Below are 20,888 nucleotides of genomic sequence, written 5' to 3' on the forward strand. Positions count from 1 at the left end.
TTTGCTTCAAATTTTGCAGGTTTTTATGTAAAAAGTTACTTTTAGCAGATTTAGATTATATTTCACTTTCCTGATCGAACAGGAAATCTGCTATTTATTTTTTATGCCTTTTCATAGTAGTTTGAAAAACAGAAATGTAACATGCCTGATATTACCCACCTCTACAGTTTTAAAAATACAGACCAAAACTTAGTTAAAAAAAGGAGGGGGGTGTCTTTCATGAATACATTTTTACAACTTTAGACTGTAATTCAGGGAAATAGCCCTTTCCAGGAAGAATTCTCAAGTTTGTGCTTAAGTCCATTAAAATTCTTTGTTTTGATCTAACTGCTCATGTAGTGTTTTTACTGTCCCAATTGGCTCAGCACATATGCATTTTCCCAAGATAAATAGATGTTCAAAATTAAAACTTGGTTTCTGCAAAAATTTCTGCATGTAACTTTCAAAGTCGCCTCCTGTTAACATTTGCCAGTAAAACTTAATCTGTTGAGTGTTTGTGTTAAGCAAACAAAAATGGGCATGAGCATGACTGAAACAGGGAAGCATTTAAAAACTGAAATCATTCACAGAACTGTTACATTATTTGCTGATATCCATCAATAATTCACTCATCCTATCCTGATAAATCCTGGTTTATTTAAATGAAGGTTTCTCGGACAGAAAATGTTTGTTCACTGTTAACCTGAATCTGAAAACTCTTAATCATGAGTGTAGTACTACTGCCTGCAATGATGCTACTTCTGTTTAAAAAAAAAAAGTCATAGAAATTATAACTGACAGACAGACAGCTCAAACTTGTAATAGTTTCATTCAGGCCATAGAGTTGAAATAAGCAAACAAGCCACTCCTGCATTTTGTCACATCAAAATAGCAAAATTTAGTGAAACATTGTGTGTAGATATTGTTCAAGTGGAAATGGGCTACATTTCTTGACTAAATGACCTATAGTAAGTTACTCAATTCTGCTTGGTAATGAGGAGAAGAAAGGTAGAAGGAGGGCATTTTGGAAGAGGTTAGTCTTAAGGAAGGAGCCAAGGAGAGAATGTTCAATGGGGCATGGGGTCAGTGTTCAAGGCATGGCGCAAGATTATTCCAAAATAGCTATTTCAGAATGGCGGTAGTGTGGATGCTCCACTGCTGCTATTTCAAAATAGTTCCTCCCCGGTGCCATTCAAACTAATTATTCCCCAGTGCTTCTTGAGGCTCTAAATCAAGGTAGCATGCCCACATTAGGGAAGCCTGCCTCGGGCTAATTTTGAGGCTTCCCTGTAATGTAGACATGCTATTTCGAAAAAAGCTATTTTGGAGTACTTTTTCTGGGATAGCTTATTTTGAAATAAGCATACAATAGATGTACCCTGAGGCTTGGAAAAAACACAGCTGGAGCAGTGAGGTGAGAATGAACATCTGATAGGACACTTTATGTTGAATTCTAATCTACCATTATGATACTTGACCAAATACATCTCCAAAGGTCTGTTTGGAGACATCAGATGTTGAATTTCTGTTAAATATTGGCAGATTTTCTTTCCAGATTGTTGAAATGAAGGTTTCCAGTTCTTTGAAAATTAATGGTGGAGAGTTGGCTAAAATGTACCATTTGGGAGGCATTGGCTAATTTTGCTCACAAGCAAAGGAATAAATGCCTTGTTTTACATCACCAGGGCTCTAGGTACCAACCCCTTGAACTGTGACTGCAGTCTGCGCTGGCTTTCAGAATGGGTGAAGGCAGGATACAAAGAACCAGGGATTGCTCGGTGCAGTGGGCCAGAGGACATGACAGACAGACTGCTGCTCACAACACCAACCCATCGCTTCCAGTGCAAAGGTAGGAGCAAGCTGTTTGATTGAGGGTTGTAAACCACATTATTGAGTGTCATTGCTTAGCTTGTGTAAACAGCTTTATTAGTACTGCGTCGCCAACCCCTGGTGTCACAATCATGAGATATTAAAATGAATTTGGGTTTGTTTGGGTTTGTGGCTTTGTGGTTTCTGACCTGTTGATGCCCACTCGAGACATGTTTTTGAGCTTTTTCTCTACCACCAGAAGGGCTAGAAACTTCATTGTTCACAATGAAGCTTGATATTCTCATGCAATCACTCAACTCCAGCATTTGAGGCTTTAAGGGAAACACCAGATCTCACATGAGTTAGCAACACTGTCATTAGACCAGATCATATAATTGCAAACTATTGTATGGAATGTCATTTCAGGGCTAATTGATCAAATAATTTATTTCCGAAAACCCTGAAAAACTTGTGTACGAGATGGTTTATGTTGTAAATAATTCTTGATTTTTTAAAAAAATAGAAAACTCTATTATAAAAAATAAGTTTGAAAGCTGTATAAAGTAGAAAAAAGCTTGCAGTCTAGACGTAGCCTGATTCAGGAGTTATTGTGGGCTATATAATGTAACAAAAGAAAGAGAATAAGAGGGATTTCTGACAATGAAATTGTGGACAAATAACGTTGTTTGTAGTTTATATATTGAGGATCTGTTTGTGGGTTTTGCTGTCAAGGGACTATTCGAGTGTGGGATGTTTATTTGGGTTACTAGCTTATAAGTGAAGACAGAAGTTTGAAGACATGTATTTATGATAATGGAGAAGAGGGTCTGTGGTTGGAAATGTAAGTGAATGGGAAATGACATCATCTTGTCATTTGTCTACGAAGTGCCGTGCACATTTGTATGTAATAATAAATTTTAATAATGGCACTGGCTTAGCAGGATGGTTGAATAGTGGCTGGGATTAAACTGATTGCTGACTAGAGGACAAGTGTTGACATAGAGCTAGAGTTAAGGTTGCTTCCTAAACCAGAGCTGACTTCATGACCTTCCAGCTTCATTTTTAATAACTAGATGGTTCAAATTTAGTTATTTTAAAAGTGATGATAGCTTTAAAATAGCAAATCATAATCTGACCTCTGTGCTCTTTGCTGAGCCTATAATTTTACTGCTCAGAGTTACAAATATTCCTAAATAAACATCCAACAATGTGCTAACTTTCACTGGAGTAAAAATGAAGAAAAACAAACGTGGCATTTGTAGCTAAAGATAATTTTGAAATACAGTGCTAAAAAGCTTGCTTTTTCTTGAAACTCTCATATTTTGAAATTGTTTTGCATGACCCTCTTCAACCCATTCTCCTGAGGTCAGCCACCCAATGAGCCAAGCACCAGTCTACAGGGGTGACAGGTTTACAGAAATGTTATTGGTGACCAGAACACCCACACCCCTCACCCTTCCAGAGTCCCTTCCCCCTCCCCCCACCTGCCTAAGACTCTGGGAGGGAATTTGGGTAGGGGAAGGAGTTTGGGTGCTGAGTGCAAGCTCTGGGCTGGGTCAGGGGATTGGTGTGCAGCAGAGTTGAGGGGTGCAGGCTCTGGGAGGGAATGTGGGGACTGAAGAGAGTGTGGGGGCGGGAGAGGGGGTGCAAGCTCTAGGAGAGAGTGCTGGAGTACAGTTCTTTCCTCAGGCACTCCTCTCTGGCAATGGCTCCCAGGTGGGGGGACCAGGGGTCTCTGCTCACTGTTGCCCACAGGCACCATCCCTGCAGCTTCCCTGTGCTGCAGGTGCGCGTGAAGTGGGTACAGCATCCTGAGAGACATATACACCCTGGAGGCCACAGGGATGTGCCGGTGGCTGTGCAGAGCAAAGAGACAGAAGCTGCTCTAGCCTCACACTGCTGCCGGTGGTGGCGTCAGGGGCATCCCAAGACGTTTTAAATCACATGGAGTGGGGTGGGGGGCTGGGGAAGCACACGGGCAGCAGGTGGGGTTGGTGACGACACCTAGCCCCAAACTTTGCTGAAGCTAGGCCCTGGCTCAGGACTGTTCATGGTGCCTGGACACCACAAGCCTCTAGACCTTGATGCCTAGGGCAGCCTGTGGACAAATAGAGCAGCTGGCTTAGGATGAGGAAAGTTTTCAGATTCCTCTCCCGGCCTTCTTTCCTCCTCACTCAAAACAAACATACAAGAGTTTGCAGCTTAGCAAGAGCAATCTATCATCCCTAATTATACTCCAGCCCTCCAATTGCTTGTGGATGAACTTTCCCCTTCAGGTTCACCTGAGCAGAGGTCCAGTGAAGTCAGCGGGCTCCACAATCAATTAAACAATCTCACCAGTCTAGCCCACTACCTTCCCCTCATTATTGCCGTCTCTCTGTCAGCCACAGCATGACGCGGCTGAAGAACGACACACAGGACTTTCTAAATTAACACGTATTTTGTCAGCTTTGTGGTTTAACCCAACATTTGGACTAAAAGCCAACTCTGCTCGCCTTGCCTCTGAACAGTACAAACAGGGCCGGACTTGCAGACTCAGCTCTGTGTTTTTTTAATTGTCCTCGTCTGCACCATTGGAAGGACTGCACAAGACTGAGAACATTTTTGCTACATGGGTTATAAACCAAGCCCTTAAGGACAAAGTAATAGGCTGCTTTAAGTGCTAGGAGTTCTGATTAGCTCTTTCATTGATTGGCTTTGATCAGTGCCATAGGACTAGATGGACTCTGTGTGGGCATGTGTGTGTGTGTGTGTGCATGCACATGTGTATGGACAAACTGATAGATAGAAAAAAGATGTGACAGAATAGGACTTAAAGGGTTTTTTATATGGTGTAATCCATGCTAGTGTCCTTGCCTCCTGAGCAATCTCCTTCGCCCCAAGAGCTACTCTCATTCACTTTTCGTAGAAGCAACAGAAAAGTAGCACATAAAGGAGAAAAAGCCCCCAGGCATAACTACAGCCACTGAGATTAATCTCTTCCGCTAAAGTTAGGCAGGCTGTTGTACTTAACTAGAGCTTACGGCAAATAGGAAAGAAGTGGAAATAAGGTAGGACAGAAATGGATTAAATGTAAAACAGACAAAGTTAGAAAAGGGAAAAAAGTCTTTTGGGCGTATTCCTTTCCTTGTGGGCCCTTTTCCTGGGTACATTTTGTGTAGGGCCAGGTTCTCAAACTAAAGAGCACCAGTCTTTACTAACAGTTCATTGATTTCAGTGACACTACTTGCACTGTAAGGCTACATCTAGACTGCAAGCCTCTTTCAAAAGAGACTTTCGAAAGTATCTTTCGAAAGTATCTTTCGAAAAAGCCTCTTTCGAAAAAGAGCGTCTAGACTGCAACCAGTACTTTCGAAAAAGCAAGCCGCTTTTTCGAAAGAAAGCACCGAGGCAGTCTGGATGCTCTCTTTTGAAAACGCCCTGTTTTATTCAAGAACACCTTTTTTCGAAAGAGCAATTTCGAAAAAAGGTGTTCTTCCTCGTGAAATTAGGTTTACCACCGTCGAAAGAAAAGCTGCGTTCTTTCAATTTAATTTCGAAAGAACGCGGCTGTAGTTTAGACGCAAGTGAAGTTTTTTCGAAAAAAGTCTACTTTTTTCGAAAAAGCCCTTGAGTCTGGACACAGCCTAAGTGAGTAAGGGCATGAGAATATCTGTGATAGAGTCGTTGTCAATGAACATATCTGTTAAGCCTGTTGCTCCCTGCTGGTGCTATGTAATAATAATGATTTGGACAGTCAATATCTCAGCTAGCGTGTTCAGAAGCAATCCCTTGAATGGATTTTTATATTAACCCAAATTCCTAGACTGTTTCCTAGAACATAAATACACAAACTCAGTTTTCTTCTGTCCTCCTCACTTATTTCTTTGCTTTAGTTGTGACACATTTGTCCTATGTAGATCTGCCACAAGAATGGTGTTTGTTACTATTTTCCTATGGAATGCTAATACAATGAATAATAGAAAAATAATTCCTATTTCCTGTTCATTGCTTTTTCACCTGGCTGCTAATTTTGCACTATCCAAAAGGGGTCCTCAGTGAAAGGTCTGTCATTATTTCAAACATGAAGCATGTTTTTCACTCAGACGTACCTCATATATGACGTACCTCATATATGGATTAAATGAACAACAGATTTTACCTTCTTTCCATGAAATCCTTTTCAGAGCACCTCACCCATGTTTCACATGCCTGTGTTGTCCTAAGGTGTTTAAAATGTTGTGCAATCTTTGCACTTAAATATTTTCTTATAAAGGAGACAAAGAGCTTTCCCAATTAAAATAAATGAGCCCCTTTTACCATTTTTACATTTTAAAACAATTGAAATCATTAATATTTGAAAGTTAGTGGCTAAAAGTCACAATTTTATTTCCACATTTTGAAATTTACCTATTTTTATTAACTTCTTAACAGATCTATAATACTGATTGATTTAGTATCCACTCCATGCTTGAGGTGGCAACAGCAGACAGTAACTAGGGATGTTAAAATGTGTTTATTAAGGTAAACCTATAACCACTGACATTTTCAGCAATTACACATTTACATAGGGTGTATGTGGGGAGCCGATTAAAAGTGTATGTGTAGGCGGGGAGTCGGCATATCCTGGGGAGCTGTCTCACCCCCCCCCCCCAGTGTGGAAGGAGGGGGCGGGCTGTGTGTAACCGTGAAGAATAACCAATGATTCCACTATCCCATCCCTAACAGTGACAACTCCAAAGGAGCATCCTTGAAAATTTGAGTGCTTTGTCCTGCAGATGACCTGTTCAGGTCCAATAAATAAATACTTGTTTTTCAATTGGGGTAATTCTGTGTGTTCACAGGAAGCCATAAGCTTTCTTTGCTGTAGATGCCTGAGTGTGTGGGATCTAGCATTTCTGGGTTTTTTCTCAAGTATTCTTGTGTTTCTATTTTTGTTTACTTTTTCACAGACCTTTCTTGGTGCCTAAGGAGAGTTAAAATAGGGATTGTGCATGATCAAAAGTAATAGAATGAAAACAATTTACTGTCTCTCTCATGTCCAAGTGTCGTGCTTCTTGTGTACAAAGTATTATATTTAGAAAAGGCTGACAGGACTATTTTGATTATTAAATCCATATATTTGCAGTGTTCTCACATGAAGCTTTATTGTTACCCCATTGCCTCACACTAGCCTGCATCCTTTCCCCTTGCAATAAACCCTCCATTACCCGATCACTTGCTTTTCTCCCTCAACAACCATACTCCCTTTTCACACCTTTTCACACCTTCCCTCTGCAAACGGGATCTAATTACTGCGGTTGGCTTCTGCAAGGAGCAGGCAAGCCAAACAATATAGGCAGATGACTGTGCAGAGGACATGGGAGTCACAGAAGTCTACAGCAGTAGCTAAAGGCTGGTATTCATTGTGAGATAAAACATTTTTTATCTGATTCTGGTTTTCAGCTTGTATCTCCAAATTTGACGATTCTGGGCTGTGTTCAGGGTAATGCTGACTCCCCCCCCCCCCCCCCCCCCCCCAATGTTCTGTCACATTCTGGGGTGAAATCCAAGCCATTGAAGATTTGTGTCCCACACATACATCTCATCTCACAATGCTCAAGGGCTACTCACAAACAGCCTGTAGCATGCAGCTCACAGCCTGGGTGTCTATGCATAGCTACATCCCGGGCCCAATAGCTTTGGCCCCAATAACCTGCTAGCAACACTCCATTCCCATTGTAGCTTCCCACCAGCCTTGGTTACTACCTGCAGTGTGGCCCCAACACCCTCCCAGTCCTGAACAATCCCTGAAATGTATGTTCTGCATTGTACAGCCTCCACTGGGCAGCTGCATCATTTCCCAGATATATCTGTATTTTGCTTGTTGTTTTTTCTACAGTAAAAACAGGAAGGAATTAGCATTGAACTGTCATGTGAACCTGTAAATTGAACCTTTTTTGAGCTTCACAAATCTTTGTGCAAATTTCTTGTACCCATTTTTGGATGCTGCTGCCAAATCTGCACTTTCTCTCGTTGTCTCAGACACAAACTAGAAATGCCAAAATATTAGCAGTCAGGGGCTGCTTTTGCAGAATTTCAAGCATTGATAGATATGGAAATTTTCAAAAATATTGATAGTAAACCAACTTTATGACATTTGCAATTGGTTTTTGCATGCAAGGTGTTGGACTATTTAGACAAGCATCCCAATCGCGTTTAGATTTGTCCAAAACTTGAAATATTTAAAATGTGAATTAATGCCTTGTGATTCAACATTGTCATATGAAAGACCATTAGTGGCACATGCTATTGTTACTGCAAGGGGCAGAAAAAACACAGTGTCAGTACCGATAAGTATCCTGTGCAAGAACTAAAAATAAATTTTGCAATCCATGTTTTCCACTTAAATTTTATCCTTTCAATTTTGCAGGACCAGTAGATGTCAACATTGTGTCCAAGTGTAACCCTTGCCTTTCCAGTCCATGTAAGAACAACGGGACATGCAACAACGATCCAGTTGAGTTCTATCGGTGTACTTGTCCCTTCGGTTTCAAGGTATGACTATAATGGAACTATATTAAAAGTCACATGATATTCTCAGATTTCTGCTGACTTCCTTAGTGTTGTACCATAAGGGGTCAGTTGTATTAACAAGGAAGCTCAAAAATCCCTTGCTCAAGATTGTGTGTCTTTCAACTGCACACAGCTACAGATGTTTACTCCATATAATGTATGTATCTGTTCTTTAAACTTTTTATATACTGCTGAGAATGTAAAAGGGCAAGTTGATTTCATTTTCATTTTCTAGGACCAAAACAGCCATGTTAGAAGCAGCCAGGATTGAGGTGGGCGAAATCTAAGGCTAGAAGTTAGATCTAAGTTATATCCTGGCTCTGCCACTAACTCTGGGTTGCCTTCACCATTATGTAATCTGTCCTCTTCTTTCCAATTGGGATAATAGTCCTAATTCTTCAGTTTTGCATCTTGTGTGCCCATATACATCTGTGAAAAAGTGGGAGTAAGTTGTCCTCCCCCCCCTCCCCCCCGCATAAGTAAGTGGAGATGTGCCTATTTGGTAATCACCTATTTGATAGACATAAGGTATAAGGTCAATTAGGGGTTTTAAATATAAACAATGAAAATACACATATGTTCATACATGTCAGGGCCTGATCACCCAGATAAATCTATCTTATTCTGTATACAGTTTACTACAAGGTAAACTCATGTTCATCCCTTTCTCAGGGAAAAGGAGAGATATACATAGACTCCTTGACCCTTCCGCCCTTCCCCGTAACAAAAACTTGCACTGGCACCTCCCAGCTCTTCATGGATAAAATGCATGGATGGGTTCCCATAGCAGATGACATGGTCACATGCTTCAGAGGACTCCTTACAGCTCCTTCTCACGGCTTTACAGAAAAAAAAGACTATTCACAGATTATTATTCTGAGTACTGAGCCATTAAGTTCCATTAAATACTGGAATTTGAGTATCTGAGTACTAATGGCCCTCACTTAGCATGTTTACATCAGTAACCCAGGTTTATACTTCAAATTTTAATTTCAAATACAGGAATGATACATGCATACAAATAGGATAATAATATTCAGCAGATTATAATTTTTTCTGTGATACCTCACGAGGTATTTTGCATAAAACACATTTCAGTTATGTAATATTCAATCATAAGCATATTTTTTCTAAAGCATATGGAATGTCCTGTCACAATAAACAATCCAGATTTTACCAGTCTATTTGTCACCAGCTTTTGCTGAGTTTCACAATTTTATGTACCAAACTGAGTTGGAATTTTGCGACCTTGAGCTACATAATGGACAGGTCTCTGCACAACAAACTGCCTTAGTGGTATCTCACTGGAGCCTCACTAAGTACTTGTCTACACTTGCAGCAATGTGTAGGGAACACACTGCCATGAAAAGCAGGCTACACCCATGTTCCTTGGCGTGCATTGCTACCCCTGGCAGTGAAAGGCTCCGCAACGGGGAGGCAGAATAGAAATGTTTCTTTCCACCAGCCAGAGCCTTTCTGTGCTTCCAGAGTCTTTCACTGTAGTAGGGAGACAGTGGACACTACACTGCTGTAAATAGCAGTGTAAATGTGGGAGGCTCTTGGTTAGGTGTATAGAAAGCACACCTTTATGGTACACACCCTTGGCTTGAGATATGTAGAGCACTTCTACTCCACTTCTCTTAACAGTGGCTCCCTGTCTATACTGCTATTTAGGTCTGGTCTGGCTGAGCATGTGATGTCTATACTCTCCACACAACTATAAAAGTACGCTACTCTGAGAGGAATGGACTACAACAAACTCAGAATGGGTGGTGGTTAATGTTAACTTGTTGGCTCTGGCATATTCAGGATAGAAAAGCCAAGACCACATGTTGAAGCAGGAGAATCTTATTGTGAAAAGGGGATATAACTTATAGTTACTATTTTTATGTATCATTTATTATCGCCTAGTTTATCTGGGAGAGGTCCATTGTTCTTTGCATACACAAAAAGTTTTGGAGTTTTCCTTTGGATGTTGGATTCAGTCAGCTATAGTTTATGACCATAGTTTAGTTAGTGTAATTTAGGGAAATATGTGGCTGTCTTGTCTTGCCACTGAGAGTCAGGGTGATCATTCTGAATTTGGGGTGAAAAAAAAACAGGAACAAAAACCTAAATTATTGAAAGCAGAACTAGGAGACTGCTGAGGTAATGTCACTCACTGGAGAACATATAGATTTATGCTTTCATAATTTGTATGCTAGAAGGATGCATGTTTTGGTGTAGCTATGTGTGAGGCAGGCCTGATCTATACTAATATCATGTTGGTTAGAAGTTTTTTTTACATATTTTTTGCTGGCAACAGCCCGTGTATAGATGCAGGCTTTGGGGTTAGTAAAAACTGCAGCTACACTCAAAGCTTCTCTAGTGCACACTGCATCTCAGAGTGGATCAATTTAGAAACATTTTGATAAGTTTTTGAGGTGATTTGTTTTAAATAGCTTACAGAAAGTTTAGCTTTTCTTCTCTCCCTCCCACTCTGACTCAGATTCTCAGGTGACTTGCACTGTGTGAACTTGCTCTCTCATACAATATCACTTTTTAACTTGCAAGGACCAAATTCTCATCCAGGCATAGCAAAGAGTGAACATAGCCAGGTGTGGCATGTAAAGCAAAGCAGACATCTTAAAAATACAGACTTGTAGCTAGTACAGGGAGAATTGGGGAGAATTTAGTAAGTAAGAAAGAACCCTGCATCTTTACCATGGCTTTTTGAATAAAAGTAAAATTTGACAGGTCCAAATGCAAACCATATGAAGGGAGCACTCTATTTCTACCAAGCTGTTCTCCACCAGAGATTCATGCTAATTCAATAACAATACCTTGCTTCCTTCTCACCAGCCAGCACCAAACAGCTCTGTCCATCTGGAAGCTATTTCCCAGATCTTGATAAATTGCCCTAAATCTTCCCTCACAGCATTTGTTTTTCCTTGTTTGATGTAAATTTGGAGAAAATCCTGTGTGGAGGAGTGCATCACGAGAGGAAAAAGAACACCAACCACCCTTATTTTCCCTGTAACCTTATTCAGTTAAGCTGACGTGTATACGGTGTCTCTGGGTTCCCTGAAATGGGGTCCAATGGGGTCTGGGGTTTCAATATTTATGGTGGCCATTCAAAAGTACAGTGAGACACTCAGCAAAAAATTTAGTTCAGGTGACCAATCATCAACCAACTTATAGTCTCAAGTGTTTCTTGCAGTTGCTATAGATAGTATGGTAGGAGAAGCCATAGGCTTGTAATCTTTTTTGCATAACCATGTTTAAAGCTGGCCCTTTCTACAATTACAACAGGAATGGTACATTTAGTGTCTTTTTTCCCCCACTGGAATGTGCATGTAAATATTCGTTAGTGATATCGCTTGTGTATAACACTGCATATCTTAGGCTGGGCTTAAAAGCGAAGTAGCTCGTGAATTGTTCACCCTGAATCTGCGCCAGCAGGCTTGTGGGACAGACAGTTCTGTTTAATGAGGGTCGAAATATGCCGGCTTTAAAATGGGGGAAAGTAAGTGCTGATGGTTATCTCTGCTGCTGCTCTCACCCCATGTTGGGTATTGAATGTGTTTGTTATAGATAAACCAGGTAGGAAATCTTGCCTTCAGGATTCTTGCCTCTGAGGAGCATTGATGTGTAACCGGTGGATAGTGTAAGAGTGCCACCTATCGGCACTAGCAGGATTTACTGAGATAACTTCAGGACCTCACTGCCAGCTAACATGCAGCTATTTAATTGGCATTCATGTCAAACAACTTCCATTGAACAAATGGCATGTTAGTTTTTTATATTAAACATACCTCTTGCTTTCTCCCTTCCCCATCATAGATATCATCTTTTAAAAAATATCTGTGCCTTCCCTTGTAGGATATCAGTCAGTCTGAGACTGGATCGCTGGAAAACAGATTCTGAAGTCTTTCTTTCTGGCTTTTCTCCACATGTGAATGCTCAGTTGTGCACACTGTATGGAGTTGTATGTTTAGAGATAATGGCATGATTTTAATTCACATAGTCTATTGGGTACATTGTTTACACCACCTCTATGAGAGACAGGACACAGGTCACAGACAAATTATAATTAAATAGAATAATCAAATTGGGAGGTAATTGACAAAATATTACATTCCCAGAGTAGGTGTGCTGACAAAACCCAAGGAATATGATAATGATGTCACTGGACATGCATGACTTGTTGGTCTTTTATTTGTTCTTTTTAATCATTTCCCTCTATAGTGAGCTTAGCCAGGAACACATGAAGGCAAAACAATAATCACTCTTTCTCCTTCCCAAATTATTAGAGTAACAGAATAAAAGAGAAAGAGTTAAAATACATGCTGTGCTGGATTTGAGAATAAGGCCAATGAAAATATTTCATGAAATAACTGCCCTTCCTCCTTCATCATCTCTTTGAGCTTTGGCAGTTTGAATAAAATGGAATGAGTGTGGCTGAACCATGAGTTCATCACCTCAGTGCTAGGCTATTGCAAGTCTCTCTGAAGTTTAAAGTGAGCATTACTTAGCAGGTGCAGCTGGTACACCTCCTAAGTTAAAGATGCTAATGTAAGTTCATCACAGCTCCACCCATGTACTTGTTCCCTGTTGAGATCAGAGTCATAATTTACTCCAGGACTATTCAACTTTGGAAGCCCCAGGGGCCACTATGATATCCACAGCATATGCCGAGGGCAGCAACTTAAATGTGGTTGTATACACATGCAAATATATACGCAAATATATGCAAATAATTTCTTTCAGACTGACAGGCATGAATACAAAGATTAAGGCAAGACTACACAACACACAGACCCCATTTAAATCAGTTCTGCTGATATTAATAAAATGCAATATTTACCCAATTTCCACCCATATGACAGCACTTTTAATGAGCAATGACAGTCCAGGAATTTAACTACTAAAATGCATATCAACAGAAGACCATTATATTAACTACTTTTTTGTTTTGGCTCCCCACCGCAGGCTGCGTGTTGAGCCCTGTGTAAACACAAACTGCACCACGGGCTGCAAATGAATGGGCTGAGTGTTGAGTAGCCCTGATTTACACAGTCCTAAATGTGTTTACACCTATCTATCTTGAAACTTTCATCTACAGTTCACCAAAACAGATATTCTTCATGGGGAGAATGGAACTGGAAAAGTCTTGAATAAGTCTCTTGGGCCCTGGGACAGAGCATTTTCTATATAAGGAACTTGATTTAATAGATAAGAATAGACACTATATCTCAAGTCAAGTGGTATTAAGAATTCAAGACCGCTTTTTTTTTTTGCTCTATGGTTAATAGTGTGTACAACATGGCAAGCTCTAATCTCAGGTATAATAACCTCAGTGAGACTTGCATGGACGTAACTGAGAGTAGAATTTGGCTCATAGTACATGTCAACTGTACAAGACCATGTGTCATTTCTGATTTCATAGACTATCATGTTTGAGAATACAACTCCTTGCTTTTATTTCTTTGGGTCTACTAACATATTTTGCATAAATCCCTCATACATCAATCAGTGCAAGAAAAATCCCTCAGTCTAAATTCCAGACAGAGGAGAAATTTGGAAGGAACTCTAAATATCTCCTGCATGCTTCACCATATGAAGAAGAGTTTGAGGATCTCAGTCTTTACATATTATCTTATCTGGGCCTCTTTCCATTAACAGCAAAACAATTTGGAGGAAGATAGTGGAATGCTTGTCTCTTGCCAAATTTGGTTAGTGTGAAAAAAATCAGTGCAGCAAAATATTATTGCTGTTAGAAGATTCTGTCTCAGTGAACTAGATTCTCATCCATTTCATTGTGATGCCATCCTTGGAAATCATAAGGTTTTTCTCGTGAACACACAGTACTTCGAATGATTATCAGTGAATGTGGGAGAAGTGCTTCCTGTTTTGTGTAAGATAAAGTGAGGAGCCAGAAGGGTTGAGAGATAAGAGAGGAGTAACAGCCTGCCTTCTAAAATAAGAGTTCCTGTGTGTGTTTGTGGATTTTATAGGCAAAGACCATTGGCACCGGCAGGGTTATGTTTTCATCTGATGTCCCCAAGACAGGAAGACTATGAATGGGGAAAGTGTAGCATTGTATTCATACTTGGAGGATTTATTCATGCTCTCCAAGATGTAACTGTGCATCTGTTAGTTGATTCGTATAGGAATCCTTTTCCCCTGCTACAATAAGTGTAGGGAAAGTGAGGATTTATACACATGTGGTATACAAGCGAAAGGCTTATGGAAGGATTACAGCCCACAGTTGCTGGCTGAGGTTGGAGATGCAGGCACAGACTCACCAGGAGCCATGTAAAAAGCACAGTGATGTATTAAGCTGTGTCCTAATGAAGATTGTTAAGCCAAACCTAAGGAAACATTTCCATTTGCAGTGAGAAAGCAAATGTGGAGCATCTTGAGGCATTGACTCTGATCATTCAGTGCTGCATAAGGAAAAAGAAATGAGCAGTGATGTTTCCCCACAATAAAGGTGACTTTAAATAGGAAAATCAGAGCCTCGGCTGGCCATATAACCTAACCCAGAACTGAGGTAAAGAAGACTACTCCTCCAGTCCCCAGCCAGTGCAGGATCGTTCGCCATTGTACATCTACATGTCAGTCTAGTTTTAAATGTCCAAAAAAGATGAAACACCCACCCTTTTCTTGTTCCATTCCACCCTCTAATACATCTCACTCTTAGCAGCTTATTTTAATGTTACATTCAATTTCCTTTTCTTAATGTCACCCTCTCAGCCCTAGGTACAGGCAGTCCCCGGGTTACATACAAGATAGGGACTGTAGGTTTTTTTCTTAAGTTGAATTTGTATGTAAGTCGGAACTGGTACGTATTGTAGGGGAAACTCTAGCCAAACATTTCTCCAGAGCTCAGTTTTATTCTCCCACACCTCACTTCCCTCAGTCCTTTATTCTCAAGCTGAGGTGTCTGCTGAGAAAAGCCGCTCCGCGTCTCCCTGGTCTGCTGGGGGGAAGCAGCTAGTGCGGAGTTGCCTCACCCCGTTTGTAAGTAGGGATCCGATGTAAGTCAGATCCATGTAACCCGAGGACTGCCTGTATTCTCAATCTTATTATGTTACATAATTTCTCTGACTCCTTGGTGCCGTCATCCTTCAGGTATCTGTAGACTGTTATGTCTCTGCTTAGTCAGGCTTCATGTATCTAACAGTTAATCTTTCTTCAGTCTCACCAGCCACCCAACTGAAGCCATCACTCACACCAAACAGTCCTCCTCATTACTGAAGTCTCTCACAATTGGCCCTTTTCTTTTACCGTTCAGCTCTTCCTGTGCTGCTCTAGCATTGACTGCACCATCGGAGACACAACCTTTGTCTTTCTCTGAGATCCTCAGCAGAATTTGTAGTCTCATTGCCTCGCCTCAGAAGTTAATTACTTGTTTTCCTTTCCCTTGAGATAGCTTTTGCCAACAATACCTATGGCCATTCTTCATGCCACACGTGGTCTTTCATGATGTTGTTTGGCATTGTCTGATCTTCCGTCTTTTTTATAGGAAATAAGCCACACTTTAAAAAAGACATTGTCTTCCTGAAAATCACATTCTTACCTGAAAAGTTTTTAAAACTGCTTATTAAAGGTCAGTACATTAAGGGAAAAAGTGACTTCCTTGTCCTTGTTAATAAATCCCATTTGTCAATTTATAGCAAATTAGGCAAACTCTGCCCTCTTAAGCCTCCTTTTATTTTAATCCAAAAGATTTATGACCCTCCAGGGTAGACATTGTCTTCTTGGAAATCACATTCTTACCTGAAAAGTTTTTAAAACTGCTTATTAAAGGTTAGTACATTAAGGGAAAAAGACAAGAAAATTTTCCTCTGTTTTTTAATTTGTTTGCATTATATTTCTCCAATCCTAACTAAGCTCTTGTTGTCTTCTTTGCTGTAGTCTGAATGCTGTAAATTTGGGAACATCTATAATAGGACATTTTAGGGTCCATTTAAGATTTATTTTCATTGAAACTAGGGTTTTGATTTACTTCTTAAGTAGCTATTGTTCTGGAAATATGCCAGGGGTTCCAAAATTGGATGTATGTACATTAGTACAGAATGTGGATTTTTCATGTGGCAGTCCAGTTCCACCTCTTCTTTCTACTGGTTTACAGTCCAGAAATTCTTTACCAATAAGGAACATTGAAATATGGCATGCTTGTGTAAATAGTGATCCATACGGCAAGAAGAAATACACAGTAATGTATATTATTGACAAATAAACCTCAAGCATCCACCAAAAACCAAAATTTATACAGATGGTGCCAATGCCAAAATATTTTAATACCTTAAATTCTTGCCCCTTGACTTTGACAGACATAATCTTGATTACTAGCTACAAAAATAATGTGAAGGTGCAGTCTACCCTGGAGGGTCATAAATCTTTTTGATTAAAATAAAATGAGGCTTAAGAGAGCAGAGTTTGCCTAATTTGCTATAAATTGACAAATGGGATTTATTAACAAGGACAAGGAAGTCACTAAAGTGCTGCTGCCATGCCCAAGCAGATGCCAGATGAAGCCAGAATGGTGCAGAAGGTTACTGTATTTTTACTACGCTCACCTGTGCTATGAATGTTTTCAGAAGCTAAAACCTAAACTGATCTCTTCTCCTTAAATCCCCTCCTGTGGCTTTCAGCAAGTAATATTTCTCACCATGTGTGAAAAATAGGCAGGGTTTAGGTTAGGCTGCTGAGTCACCCAAAAATGGGTGATTGAACCGATCAAGATGTTATCCAACCAATCCAACGTTCTAACCAAAACTAGAAATGAATGGAACTTTTTTCACATTAAATAAATGTAATTATTACATTATTATTAACAATCATATAATACAACTTTTTAACAGCTTCAGGGGGTAGCCAAGTTAGTCTGCACAGGTAAACTGAAAAAACAACAAATAGTCTGGTAGCACTTTATAGACTAACAAAACATGTAGATGGTATCAAGAGCTTTCATGGGCACAGCCCACTTCTTCAGATGACCCGAGTGTTGGATATCTACGTCCAAAATAAATAGGGGAGATGGGAGGGGGGGCTCATTACCGGAGCCAACCACATAAGCCACCAAATCAGAGGCTCATTCAACAGCACATCCAGTAATGTAATCTATGCCATCAAATGCCAGCAATGCCCCACTGCAAAATATATTGGACAGACTGGACAGTCCCTACGTGAAAGAATTAATGTACACAAATCAGATATCCATAAAGCAGGGTTTCCCAAGCTATGGGTCAAGAACCAAATATGGGTTGCCATTACATTTCAAAAGGGCCAAGTGTCTCTTCAGGTGGCTCTGCCCCCCCCCTTGTCCCCGTGTTTGAATTGCCTTGGGTCACCAAGTCTTCCTGAATTGTCAAAATGGGTCCCCATGTGGAAAAGGTTGGGAACCGCTGCAAAAGGGAACATACAAAAGCCTGTGGGAACACACTTCCTAGGCATGCATTAACAGATCTTCAAGTGGCTGTTTTGTTACAAACCAATTACAGGAGCCAAATACACAGGGAAGGACTGGAACTTCAGCTCATTCCCAAATTCAATTCTCACACCTCTGGATTAAACAAAGTTACTGGATGGTTAGGTCATTACCTACCTATCAAACAGTGAGGGCAACAATGGTTCTTTGTTTTTGAAGAATCTCATGATACCATCTAGATCAGTGGTCACCAACCAGTCGATCGGGATCTCCTGGTAGATCTTGGAGCCTTTGACAGGTGATCTTGACTGGTGTGGCCAAGAGGCTATCAAGCACAGGCACTTCAGCTGCCCCTTCCCCAACTGCTGTGCATCTCCTGCCTTTTGCCTTGGAGCTGCCCCTCCCTGGGTGCCTCTTGCTTGCGGTGCAGATCAGGGAAAGGAGAGGGGGGGTGCTGATGTCAGGATGCTCCCTCTCACCCTGTATTCTGTCTTCACAGAACGGGGTGGGGGGGGGCGCACAACGGGGCTTGGGATGAAGGGGGTTTGCTGGCTGCTTTGGAGAGTGGTGCAGGGCCAGGGCATGGGTAAGCCTGCCATAGCCCCACTGCACCACCACCCAGGAGCCACCCGAGGTAAGCAGTGCCCAGCTGGAGCCAGCTTCAATCCCCTCCCCCAGTCATGAACACCCTCCTGCACCCTAAACCTCTCTCCTAGCCCTGGGCCCCCTGGACCCAAACTCCAGCCTGTTCCCTGAGCCCCCTCCTGCACACCAACTCCTGCCCCAGGCTCAGCTCAGAGCCTCTCACACTCCAAATTCCCAAGACCAGAGCCTGTGCCCTAACCCTCTGCCCCAGCCTGGTGAAAGGAAGGGAGGATGGGGGAGGGAGGGAGGACGGAGCGAGCAGGGGAAGGGTCTCGGAGAAGGGGCACAAAGGAGGGGTAAGCGTGTTTGGGTTTGAGGTAGCTCCTGGATTGCACTTAAATTCAAAAAGTGATCTTGTGCTGAAAAAGGCTAGAGACCCCTGATCTAGATGTTTCATCAGTCTTTAAGTGTTTCCTGACTCTTTGTTGTATGCTAATGGATGGTTCTTATCTGCCCCCTTTGACTATCTAGTCTTTAGGTGCTTATAGTCTCGGCTTTCCCTTGATATATTTTTTACCCACTGCCTTTTCTTGTCCCCCCCTCCAAATTTTCCCTTCTTCCATGTAGCCCCTCCATCTCACTTATTTATTTTGGTCCTAGACATCCAGCACTCGGGTCATGTGAAGAAGTGGGCTGAGCCCACGAAAGCTCATGATACCATCTACATGTTTTGTTAGTCTATAAAGTGCTACCAGACTATTTGTTATTTTTTTAACTTTTTAACAGTGAGGGTAATCAACCATTGGGGCATGCTACCAAGGAAAGTGGTTAATTTATTATCACTTGTAGAAGGTAACCTAGAGGTGGTCATCAAGCTGTCTAACATAGGTCACAAGCATGAGTGCCAACCTCAGGTCAGACTGTCGAAGAAGAGGGCACAAACCCTAAATTGGGTATATGCTTTGATATAAGGCTTCAACCAACCAACATAAGAATGACCATACTGGGTCAGACCAAAGGTCCATCTAGCCCAGTATCCTATCTTCCAACAGTGGCCAATGCCAGGTGCCCCCGAGGGAATTAGCAGAATAGATAATAATCAAATGATCCATTCCCTGTTGCCCATTCCCAGCTTCTGACAAACAGAGGATAGGGACATCATTCCTACTCATCCTGGCTAATTGACATTGGTGGACCTATCCTCCAAGAATTTATATAGTTCTTTTTGGAACCCTGTTAAATTCCTGGTCTTTGCAACATCCTCTGACAAGGAGTTCCACAGGTTGACTATGCATTGTGTGAAGAAATGCTTCCTTTTGCTTGTTTTAATTATGCTGCCTCTTAATTTCATTTGGTGACCCCTAAGTTTGAACACCTAAAGCACTTTAACAGCCTTGCACACAGAGAGACAGTCTCCTTGGATACTCTAATCAGTCTTGTCATGCTGGCATGTTTGCCTTTGTGATAGATGGTCCCTTACACAAAAAATCAACAGTAATATTCAAGTTACATCCAGTCCTAAAAGACCTTAGGTCAAGTGTACCGCTGATCTCAAATGAAAGAGAGCACTTTTAGCCAATCCTATAGTACTAACTAAAGACATATTAAGTAAGAAAAAGAAATAAGAGTTATTTACAAGGTTAAAGCAGATAAACAAGAACACATAAATGGTTTCTAAAGGTAACAGTAGCAGCTATAATTCGCAAGCTCCATATGTTCTCAAACCAAACGACTTGGGGATCCCTTGCCTATCCTTAGGAATATTGCCCTTGCTGAATTCCAAGCAGCATAGTCATACAGTTCCTTCTCATCAGTCGTTCTTATTCCTTTCCATCTGAGTTCAAACTGATGGATCAAGTGTGGACTCCGCTTGTTATTTCGAAATAAGGGGAGTTATTTTGAAATAACTCTCTAGTGTAAACCAGGGTCAACTAACCTCGCCCTATAGCTAGCATCATCTGCACTTTAGAGCCTTAGCCATTTTAGGTTTTGCCAGGTACAGGGCAAACAAGGAAACTGCATCATCTGGTCTCTGCTACAAAAGAGAGAGAGCTGAGTAACCTCAACTTCATGCAGCAATTTATGTATATTATATCCCAGGATAATGTGATTTGATATGGAAACTTCTGTCTTAAGAGGTTTCTGTGGTAAAATGTGAGTAGGAGAGAATGGTACAGTAAATAGGCTGTGGTTTTTGGTGTTCTTTTTCATATCTAGCCCATCAAAGGAATCAAATATTTCAAAGCTAGTTTCATTCTTCACTTCTGCAACATCAGTAATCATTTTGTTGAGAGCCAGATCCTTTCTTCACACAGATGTGCAGCTGGTTTCGGTTCATTACGCCACATATGGACAAGCAATCCACATATTTCTCTTTGTGTAGCTTTCCCCAGTTTCATTTGCGTAGCAGTTTGCATATTAAGGTGGTACGCTAGGCTTTTGTAATGGTTTGTTTTTAGTTTTACAGCACACTTCATTAAGTTTTGATTTCTCTTAACATCCTCAGCATATAAACGTTTGCTTTCCTTTATAATGAAGGGCTTTGAAATGTTACAGTTGTAAA

At 41.0% G+C, this 20,888-nt stretch overlaps 1 protein-coding gene across 1 annotated transcript in view; it reads left to right on the forward strand.

The window, feature by feature from the left end:
* Positions 1–20,888, forward strand: part of SLIT3 (slit guidance ligand 3) — a 795,269-nt gene that overhangs the window by 681,798 nt on the left and 92,583 nt on the right. The window contains exons 25-26 of the mRNA XM_006115755.4: positions 1,665–1,828; positions 8,180–8,304. Coding sequence (XP_006115817.1) covers positions 1,665–1,828; positions 8,180–8,304 — 289 coding nt within the window. The remainder of the gene's footprint in view (positions 1–1,664; positions 1,829–8,179; positions 8,305–20,888) is intronic.

Source organism: Pelodiscus sinensis, chromosome 17 (assembly GCF_049634645.1).
Source record: "Pelodiscus sinensis isolate JC-2024 chromosome 17, ASM4963464v1, whole genome shotgun sequence".
In the NCBI taxonomy this organism is placed as follows: domain Eukaryota; kingdom Metazoa; phylum Chordata; order Testudines; family Trionychidae; genus Pelodiscus; species Pelodiscus sinensis.